Source organism: Labrus bergylta, chromosome 16 (genome assembly GCF_963930695.1).
Source record: "Labrus bergylta chromosome 16, fLabBer1.1, whole genome shotgun sequence".
Taxonomy (NCBI): domain Eukaryota; kingdom Metazoa; phylum Chordata; class Actinopteri; order Labriformes; family Labridae; genus Labrus; species Labrus bergylta.
This window is the reverse complement of record NC_089210.1, coordinates 9,064,697-9,076,332: the sequence shown is the minus strand read 5'-3', so window position 1 is coordinate 9,076,332 and position 11,636 is coordinate 9,064,697. Positions and strand designations below refer to the sequence as shown.

Genomic DNA, 11,636 nt, shown 5'->3' with positions numbered 1-11,636 from the left:
GTAGTTAAGGCGGAAATTGAAAATTGAAACAGAAATTCAAAAGGTATGTATATCAAAGTCTGTCATTTTTTTTAAGTAAGTACACCAAACATTAAAACATGTCATTTGTATCTCCTTTAGACTGTTATCTCAACATAAAAGCAAGTTATTTGACTTTTCGCTTGTAAGTTTAAATTGCAAAATTACAAATCAGACCTTAAGTTTTCTGGGAAAGTGTGCGAAATAAAACTTTCTTGTCTCAGTTAATTATTGTATCATGTAACCGAACCAAAAGGGTTTAAACCTTCAAAGAGCACGATCCAGATGTCTGGTGCATAAGAAACAAATTCTGATCCAGATTAGGTTTTGTCATACACATGTCCTAGATGACCTTCTGTCTAGGGTGAATTCAGAGATGTTAGGACTATTTTGTGAAAATCTTTTATCAGCTTGATTGCCATTAAAAAAAAACAAAAAAAAAAACATGATACATTTCTGTAACACTGAAGATGTAACCTATATCCATTTCAGGAGAAATTAAGGCTTTTATCATATTACAAGATGGAATGGCCTGCACTTTTGTGTCACAAAACAAGACAAAGCAACTGGGCAACAGAGTTCATTCTTTTATTGTGGAATTTAAAATCTATTCAAGACTTCCTTTAACCCTGACTGTTATAAAAAAAAAAAAATCACACAACCATTGATTACAATAACAAAATTATACTGTATTATATAGTATATTGTACTGCTGATCAGCGCAAAATGATATTCCAATTTGTCTTGCAAAGATCAATTAGACTGATGTAACCCTGGAGCTAATACTGTTCTGCCTCCATCTGGATTGAAGTTTAAAGAAAGTTTAATCATAATACTGAACATATTCTGTTATTAAGTGGACAGCAGCAGCTACAAGACGTGCTAGGCCCCTCCCCCTCGCAGAATATCGACCCACAACAAAAAGTGAGGCGATGTCTGAGACATTCAAGGGTCAGACAAGGGGCACGTTTTTTTTTAGAATCCATGATGAAAACATGCTAGGTGGCCATTATTGGAGGTCTTTGGTGCCTACCGAAGGTCTCTTAGTGTAACTGCGCTGTCATAAAACTCAGTGCTGTTCATGAAAAGTAAAATAAGGACACTTAAAGACGTGAAGACAAAAAACTATACTTTAGGAAAGAAACTTGACAGAGTTGATGGTCTTAACAATTAGGTGAACATAAATTGAATTAATCAAAATAGGCATCAGCAGTCAGCCAATATGAGTTGGAAAAAAATGGTATAAAGGATATCTGCAATAATCCTTTATAGTGCAAGGCCCTCTATAAACATAGGGTTTGTTTCAGACAAATCTATCAAAGGTAAAAGTCTGTCAGAGAAAATAGTTTTCTTTTACATTGAAAAAAAAAAGAGCTTTCTGCAACATCACTGCAGATTTGTAAGTGCTGTTAAAGCATGTCTCCAGGAGGTGTCAGCAGATCTCTACAGTAAGTACAGTAGTTGTCCGGCCTTATCAGAGACAAGGGTACAGATTGAAACATGAAGGGACTTCAGTCTATATATAGTAAGTGTGGTCCTTTATTTAGACTGAGCAAAGTCACATAAAGGAAAAGCTCCCGGGGTAATGGACATCATATACAGCCGTCTCTTTCATTCGAAAATGTCTCTTCTATTCATTAACTTAACAACCTTTAAATGCATGCAAAACACTTGTGACTTCATAATTCAGTCACTGAACCTGGCTATTAACTTTAGCTTGTCCTTGTGTTTCCTGTATTTTCTCCCCTCCATAACCTCAGAGGGGAAAACAACATCATATTAATTACCACACTAGCCATCAGCATCCTCTCCTGCTGTCAGATCCGCGCAATACTCCAGTGGCTAACCTGTACTTGTAGCACATAGCAGCACTTGTTTCTGTGGGTCCAACAATAGCATCTAGTCCCCTGTGGCCCTGCCAGCCAGGCAGCTCAGCGCAGCGTTCAGTGAAGGGCTTCACAGCTCATCAAACTCAAAACCTCCCACAGAATAAATGCTCCATATCAATTTAACCCAAATTCTGGGGAGGGCAAGAAGCTGTAGGCTCAAGCGGCTTTTCCATTTTGGCACCAGAGAACAGAGCCACTTCCGGTGACCCAAGAAAAGTTCATCTGGGGGAGGAATTTTGCCTGAGGCAGCACCTCAGATGCAAATAATAAACCCCGCTGACAGAGCTTTTGATTCTGACTGAGCAACGTGGTCAAATTAAACTGACAGACCAGATTGTGAATGTGTGTGAGAATGTGAATGCGTAGGCACCCTTTTACTTTGCAACTCTGAAGCTTTTTGCGGCTCAGAGGGATATATGGTGCGTCTCGCTGCTTTGAACTTCAACACACACGGTGCCAGTGGTTGCCAAGCAATTACAGGAAGGCTGCTCTTCGGGGTTTGCCTTTGGAAAAAAGTTGACAGTGTTTTCCTTTTTCCATTTTGTTTTTTGTTTGGTCAGAGAATTATATAATAAAATATGAATGAGAAATATGCTGGGTCCCTGGGTGCTTTTTGTCTGCGAGGTCCAGGTGGTTCAATAAAGACAATCCGTCTCCTGACCGTGGTACCCAGCTGGGACGCTGAGGGCCAGATGGTCTGTTCACAACAGGTAATCACAGCCAGCGTGCTGATACACTGACATCCACACAAATGGGCTACCAGAGCTACCCAGAGTATTTGGGATGCTGTGATAGTACCCTGACAGTCTCTGGGGGAATTTCTTTATTGAGGCATGTGCTGTGCTGGAGATGTTACGACTTTTTCCTTCCACTTCATGGTTCCATTTTTCTCATTTGGTAAAGAAAGCCACAGTCAGCCAAACTCTTTAGTGTTCCTGATTTGAAGTCGTGATGACAGAGAAATAATGTCAAAGGAATTTTCACAGAAGTTTCCTTTTGTAAGGTGAATATCATTAAGTTCTTCCTTGAGAGCAATTTAAAGAGAAGGTCAGGTCCTGGAGCCCAGCTCCTGTTTTAATACACTCTCCCCCTGCAGAGCCAAGCTACTTTAATACTCCCGCTGTTTGAGGTTTCCACTTGCATGCATTCATTGAATTCATTATTTTTGAAAGGTTTGGGGTATTATTTATAGTGTAGTTAAAAAAACTGTGTACGTAGCATAATAAGTGGTCCCGCTCACTGCTTTCAGGATAAGAAAACAAAAGTTAGAAGTGTTGGTCACGCAAGGTTTTGTAGATGGAAGTAGCCTAATGGCAAATTTAAAAATATGACATAAGTACCGACAAAAGGTCCTACAAAGGAAACTGTAATAGCACACGAATCTATTGCATACATCTTTAATCATGTGAGAGAATTCATTATAATTATGTTTAATAACTAGATATATTAGCTATAAGAGCTAATGTGTTGCTGTCAGCTTACTTAAGCTAAATCCCTCCAGTGTGATACAAACAGCTCTATATTGCACATACCTCCCCCAGTCACTAACTTGCTCCCCCTCCCTCTCTGCCTCTTTCAGCTCACTGAACTGAGTGAAATGTCTTTCCGACTAAATGATTTTTTTTTTTTTTGCACTGTGGGAACGTTGCCATGGAGACAACAGCCCCCCCCCAGCCCCTCCTCCTACTTTTCTTTTGCAACAGTCTACAGCGTTTAAGCTGTGCTAACTGGTGCGTTGTCACGTGTGTGAGTGTGTGTGTGTGTGTGTGTGTGTGTGTGTGTGTGTTCATTTTGCTCTTGTTGAACTGTTACCGCTGTCAGTATGCTGCAGGTGCCCCATGATGAGTGTGTCTATATACGGAGTCATCCTCCTCCACCTTCTGTTTCTCTACATACATATCCTGCATGCAGCTACTGTATCCCCTCTCTTTTCCAGGTTTTTTCCCATTCGTGTCCTCCTCCTCCGTTTCTTCCTCCTCCTCCTCCTCACTGGCATTCTCCCGCTCTTCATCCTCCTTCGTCTGTTTAATCCTCTCCTACTCCTCCTTCTCTGTCATTGCCCTGCACATCTGAGCTCGGCCTCCCTCCTACCTCTGCTCCGTGCTGAAGCACTGGAGTTTTCTGATTGCTATACCAGTGTCGTGCATCTGCACTCTCACACAAGATAATAAGCACATGACAATTAATATGAGCATTTTTAAATATAAAAAGGGGGACTGAATAGAATCAGGCAGGCCAGATGGACAGAAGTACACACAGGAGGGCAGGCAGCCGTGCTCCACTTTGCATTTAGGGAAAACGTGGCCACAATAAAGAATTCATGACAAAGTGGCTGAATAATTACACACGACTTAATGCACAGCAGAAACTCTGAGAGGTTGGTGATGGGGGAAAAAAAAACGAAAGTTCAGGCTGCTTCTGTCCAGGTAAAGTGTCTTACCTTCCATGCCTGGGTTAAATATAGACTGTGTACATCTGAAATGCCCAGGGCTCTGCACTTTATATTTAGCGCTCTGCCTGAGATGTGTGACAGTAGCTTCAGCACCTCTTCTCGCTCCCAACGCGCTGGATTAAAAGAAGTGAGAAACACAAAGCTGGATGATACATATCCTTTATTTCCTTTATCACTGCTTCAGCCACACTGTTACTTACACATTCACCGATATCCTGCTGTCCTGACTGAACCCCTCACACAAATTCTCAGCTTTAACCAATAAAAAAGTAAACCTCTTGAATAAATTATATATAAAAAAGCAATTGAAAAGAATACCGATTCAAGAAAGATAAATACAGCATAAACAATGTTATTTCATCATCGTTGTTTTTGACCATAGAGATAAACAATTGCTAGGTCTCCATGTAGTCGTCGTTAGTAGTATTAGTATCAAGTTCATTGTCAGATTTTTGCTTAAAGCATCACTTATATAATTTTTCATTGCATCAAGTTGACATCATTCATGTTAATATAAGCATGCAAACATGTTTCCCCATGACCATTCAGAACTGCACTAACACGAGAAGACAGCGAGAGAGAATAGAGACGGGGGAAAGGGGGTCGTCATACGCAGACAGAAAGAGGGCGAGGGGACTGGAAGGAAGCGATGGGAGATAGCAAAGGAAACAGGGAGAGAAAAAGAGAGAGGAACAGATAGGTGAGGGGGAGACAGGGTATAGGTGGGGGGAGGAAAGGTAAGAGTTGGTGAAGGAGAGAATGAGTAATCAGGCAGTAACAGAGAGAGAGAAGGAAAGGACTGAGGGAGGAAAGGAACAAGGAAATGTACTGCTTCGACTTTGAGTTTTGTAATCCATCACCAGGCAGTAACACGGGGGCTAAATAAGGCAGACACAAGCAGAGAGAGACAGTTACAAGGCCTCAAGACCAATGGATCAATACTATACGTACTAAATTCACTCAATTGACCATATTCACATAGCGGCCATTTTCCTCTGACATCGTGCTCACTGTGAGAAGCTAAAATACTGTTATAGAGTTGTTCTTCTGTGTGTGAGGATGTAGATTGATTACATTAGCTTAAAGCCAATATTACTGGTTTGTAGGGTTACACAAAACTTTAGGAAAGGAGTGAATTTCTAGCGACTGAAATGCTAACATAATGTTTACTCGGGAGTTAAACGCTAGCTAAAGAAATGTTACCTGATGTGTTGTTAACATAATGTTGGCCAGACAGTTACCCAAGTAGTTATAGCCAAGAACTATGTAATGTTTTGTTTGGAACAACGCTAATGTCAGCCAATATAAGTTATGAATTTACAACCACTTCCTTTCAAATATTCCCCCGAATTTGGTTGTACTAGCATAAGCCGTTTGGAAACAGTAGCTAGGAGTTATGAAATATAGCCCACTGTCCAGATGGCCTGCATATTTATGGCTTACAACATGGAACACATCGGTTTGAGATTATACCAGTGTGTGAGCTAACCACCCTGAGCGGGACATCAGAGGAAAATTGCCTCCCTGTAAATATGCCCCTTATCTTATGAAGCTCACAAAATGCAGGATGTTTAACCTGCTTTATCCTCCATCAAACACACCTTAAAGTCTAAATGCACTTTCATGATCCAAAGGTGAAAAGTCAGAAACTAGATCCCTTCCCTGAAACACACACACACACACACACCTTTATATAAGCATGTGTGTGTGTGTGTGTGAGGAGATAGAAATGGCAACAATAGCAATACGAGTAAATGTAGTGAGGTGTTGTTCTGCTGTTTTGCTGAGGTTACAGTAGTGGTAGTCGTAGTAGTGGTGACAGACATGGCTTTATAAATCTGTATCGGCTTACAGAGGAAGTGCAGAAATTCCAGGCGCTTGTTTTTCTCGCAACACCTCCTCCCTGCTGTCTTGCTCTAAGGGGGATCTAAATTTGTCCTGATAAGAAATGAGCTTCAAATTTTGTTTTGTTTTTTTTCTCCATATTTTTTTTTTTGGGTTCCTTCTTAGAAATTGAATTTAAAACACACCCAAGAGTTTGGTTTTCAGTCACTGTGCCATCTGTTTTTCCCTCGGACATACAGTACACAAATTACTGAAAGAAGTACACGATCAACACAGTTACTTACATCAGGCAATGGGTAAGAGAGGAGGAGGAGGAGGAGGAGGAGGGCTGGATGATTGGCAGCTGATTTCAGAGACGACATAGACAGTACAAACTAATGTCTATGAAAGACAGCGTTTCCCCACCTAGTGCAATGAGGCACGTATAGTGCACACACACACACACACACACACACACACACACACACACACACACACACACACACACACACACACACACACACACACACACACACACACACACACACACACACACACACACACACACACACACACACAAAGTGGCTCCTTGTAAATACACGGGACAGAAGACACGTTTGGCTCTGAGACAAGCGTTACAGTCTGAGGATGCAGGGACTGGAATCGGGGATGGGGTGGGAGTGGGAGGCAAAGACGGGGAAAAAAAGGACAAGAGGGGAGATGGTAACGTGTCACATACAAGGTCTCAGTGACACACACACACAGGCATACACGCAGACATACACACAGACGCGCACAAATACAAAACAAACACGCCCACAAACACGGACATAACACACACTGATAAAAGCAACACAGACGTGTGTGTCCTTCTTGAGTCTTGTCAGAGACATGATGTGGACATTTTCTCAGATGAAGCAGGATGGTGACTTTTTGAGAAAGAGAAAAAGAAAAGAAAGATCTGGAATGATAGAAAAAAAAAAATCAAAATAGAGTGTAGGTGTCCTTCCCTGTAGAATACATCCTCCAGCAAGTGCAATCCCAACAGATGCTGGTCCGATCCTTAACGCAGGTTTTATTCGACCTGTGTAGTCCTGTTTAAGGAAAAGTCTGCAGGTTTAACAACGATCAACTCAGCCACCCCTCTCAAAAGCTCGGTAGATGACCATTATTGGCAATTATAAACTTCTTTCTCCATGATTAAATGTATAATGTTGGAAACTCAAAGATAACCTCAAAACAGAAAGTTGATACTGATGAGCACCATGAGGACAGTGACGAAAAGCATCAGGAAGAGGGACACATTTCAAGGATGCGTAACATGCTTAAACCAATGAGTCCGTCCTCATTTTTTTTTTTTTTTTTAGCTCCTCTGACATCAATAAAGACGCTTTATCGTCTTTCCTCTGGGGGGGAAAAAAAAAAGAAGCAAGTTCAGTCCTAAACAAAGAGGGTACGGAGCCCGCAGGAGGCATCCAAAATGGCCAAAAAAGAATCCACCTCGGATGTTTTGTCCTGCTGAGTACTACATGAGATGTCTTCCCATACAGTACGGCACATACTGTACACCAATGTTGCAAAGAAAAATATCGACATAGTGATTTTCTTCTTTTATAGTCTGTACAAGGGCATGAACCTTTGGTCCTGGTTGGAATGACCATTCTGGGATGGCTTTCTCTTTTCTTTTTTTGTTTTGTTTTCAATAGAGAGAGAACAGTTTGTTACATCACACTCCTCCTAGATGAAATACTACACTAATCTGAAGCACACATGAACTACGCACATACTACAAACTTTGTGTGTATCCCTGTGTTTATGTGTATGTGTGTGTGTGTGTGTGTGTGTGTGTGTCCCTTGTTTGATCCCACATTTACACCTGATATCAGTCCTACTTTACCATTTGGCGTGTGCATGTGTTTTGTTAATGTGTAGTCTGATGCTCAAGGTGTAGCATGTGATGGATGTCGTTTATTTTTTTCTTTCCTCCATTAAAGACAGCACAGGACTCTGAGGATTCATCAGCGGGAGCAAAACAGCGCTAGCAGTCGGACACTAGCAGTGTCTCCATGTCTCTCTGTCTTTGATGGAGAGAATTATTCACAGATGAGAGGGAGGAAGGGGACATCTGGAGCTGGAGATGATAATGACCTGAGGAAAGAGGGGAATAAGGAAAAAGGGGCAGATTAAGCGAGAGAGAGAGAGAGACAGTAGGGTGGTGAGAGAATATATAAACAGTATGCAGTACTGTAAGATTGGGTTGAAGATGGAGGGGAGTGCATTACATAACCCATAACATCTAGATTATACAGATGCTGCTGCCTTAGAGCTTCTACATCTGACAGCTCCACAGCCTCCACTTTATCGTACGCTCCGTTAAAACATGCTTTTAAAGACTCCACCAGTTTTCCAGTGTAAATCTAAAAGCAGATCATCTGCTGCACCGTCTGATGATTTAAACCTTTAAGGTAGCAGAACATGGTGATCTGGAGACATGGATTCTACAGTATGTCGATTCATAATAGAACAAAAACTCATGCAAAGTTCAGGAAATAATCTCTCAAAGATATAAGCATGTTGATAACAAAGAAATAAGACTCACAGCCTTAATCAGAGTGAGGACTGTCCACGACGATATGAGGCTTAGGGGAGGATGCTGTGGCAGTCTTTGACACGAATGTACCAATTGCTTTCTCCTGCAGGGAAATAGAGATTTTGCTTCTATTAATTCTTCATGACAAATGAGACACTTCTTATACATTTATTTTAATTAAATATATGTCACTAAATGCTTTTACCCAAATGGTGGAAAGCAACTACAGTAAGCACATTTACTTTTACATTTTTTCTCAAGTCCACAGGAAATGTCCCTTCATGCTTATCATGTAGCTAACACAGTGTGGTCTGTTTTGCACATTGTCTTTAATCACTTTACGTAACAATATCAAGGATGCTAATGGATCAAATTAACTAACTAACTAATGCTAATCACCCACCACATTATGAAAAAAAGGACATGACTTTGGACAAGGCAATATGCTAAGATGTTAGCTTTGTCACCTAAATCTACTGCAATCATTCCATATGGCAGAGTATGAACCACTGATGTTATGTTATCCTTAGTTAGAGTAATATTTATAGTTCATAATAAAGTCTATTTAAGTGCTGTGCACATTTGGGCCTTAAAAAGAGCCAGCTCAAAAGCCATTTCTCACCGAATAAAATCAGACTAGTTCATGTTCACAGTTCACAATCCCAAAAATGACCGAAGGAAGGTTTATTTATCTAATTTTTCTTAAGCTGCCTCAAGCTAGTCTTTCCTTTTTTTGTAGAGCCTGGTTTGCCTCCATCGTCATCTTTTATTTACAGATATTTCCCAAGAGTGGCCGGATACTTTAACTTGATGTGGAGTTTCAAATTCGTTGCTGATGTGACCGACGCTCGGACTTGTTTTTAAAGACCCAGCAGGCACAATTTGCATAAAACACTGAAATATTTACCAATGGAATCTGTATTGATTTGTTCATAAAACTCCTGCAGATGTTCATAAGAACAGACTTCAACAATACCAGTAGATACATTTTCCTTAAATTGTTGTACAGCTGACTTTAAACTAGGGATGTATGCAATTAGGGGATTAAAGGGTTAAACATTTTAAAAATTGCTAGTTGGGACCAGAATACCTTGTTGGTATAAATTATTATAAATATTTGTATTAATTCAGGCCAGTGACCCTGGTCAAATATTATGTGTAAACTGCAATGCAGCAGTATCTACCACCTTGATGTAAACCAGCACAGTGGACTGCAGGCTTCTTGCAACAGGAGTGGTTTAGCAGCACTGTGATCTAGAAAATGGAGATAAAGTTGTGCGTGGCCTCTGTCAAGTTAAACTGGCATGTAACTACTCGACCAGAGCAATGCGTAACCAGCATAGGCACAGGCATGTCAACCTTGAAAAAGGATCAAAGGCTGGCGGTTATAGCACTGCTAATGACAGCCTCACTCGGCTAACCAATTTAACATTGTTTATCCACAGACGCTGTGATCCCATCTTAAGCCTTGTTAAATTAATTGTACTCAATTTTGTCAGTTTTCTGAGTGTTTTCTTAACTTCAGAGGAGTTGAGTAGCCTGAATTTCAAAGTATGTTAAATCCACAGAGAAATTAATCAACATCTCACTTGACACAGTGCTCAGCAACGCTGGGTACCTAGATGAACGTGAGCACTGTCTCTGCTCACATGGATGGATTTCAAATTGATGTGTTGCGTTCACAGAGCAGCCAACACTATGAGCATGGTCATATCTTAGCTCTAAGGTAGGGTTCATTTTTCAGTCTCTGTTTTTGAATTTCCACCTAGCTCGCGCAACGGAGAACTGTTCCACAAAAAAATGGGGAAATATGCTTATAAACATTTTTCCTGAGAATAGGTTAAAGAATGGACACCATTCTCTTTTCTACATAGAAAGCCATGTTGAGGTGACTTACAGCCAGCAGCTAGTTAGCTTAGCCAAGAATAAAGACTTTCAGAGCTTACATAATAAACACATCATAGACTTTTGGTTTAATTTGCACACACACACACACAGAGAGCTTCATGTCTTTTACAGATATGCGAGTGGTCAAGAGAAGTAATCACTATGAACTGAGAACAAGAGAATTCTTTCACAAATACTACATTAGGATTAATAATTTGTTTATACTCAAATGTTAAACTCCAATACAGCTTTAGTTTTTTTTTTTTGATTTATTCAGAAAGTATAATTAGTGTTAAAAATATGACGCACTGCCATTCATTGATTAATCAACAATATATGAAGTAATTAAAATTTGTTCCACATAACGACCCTTTTGATTATTTAGCTAATTTAATTGTGATCATTTGCCACATTTAGCCACTTAAGTTTTGTAATGGATGTCAGCCTGTAACTCATAATGGAACCTTTTAAACTTTTAAATATTAAAAAATACAATTGTGAGATAACCTTTCCAAAAATATCCCTTTAATGGTACTGTACCATTACTTCTGTACTGCTATCTCAAGTACTACAGCACATCTTTCAGTTTCACTGCTCCTACTACTTCTAGTGATTATGATAATCCTTATGTGATAAAAATCTTTTTGGTTATCAGCCCCTGACCGAAGAACTCAACATTACGTATGTGGCAAAAAGATAAGCTGGCGACATATGGGTACACAGTTACACACAAAGTCATGCTCACACACATGAACACACGTGATCATACGCTCATTACCTCCACGAGCTGATGCCAGTGCTCTATTGGTTTGCGTGGATTGGCCAGCATTGCTGCCCAGTGCTCCCTCCCTGGACCTTCAGCCTCGCTGCCCACACGACACATCCCTATGACCTCATTATGACCGATACTGACGCGCAGCAATGGATGGAGGCAGGGACGTGAGGGAGAGATAGAGAGAGAGAGAGAGAGAGAGAA

General features: G+C 40.5%; 1 protein-coding gene across 1 annotated transcript in view; it reads right to left on the bottom strand.

The window, feature by feature from the left end:
- Window positions 1–4,502: 4,502 nt before the first annotated feature.
- Window positions 4,503–11,636, bottom strand: part of syt3 (synaptotagmin III) — a gene marked incomplete in the record, with an annotated part of 32,964 nt that continues 25,830 nt past the window's right edge. The window contains 3 exon segments of the mRNA XM_065964659.1: window positions 4,503–8,331; window positions 8,783–8,876; window positions 11,439–11,568. Coding sequence (XP_065820731.1) covers window positions 8,787–8,876; window positions 11,439–11,568 — 220 coding nt within the window.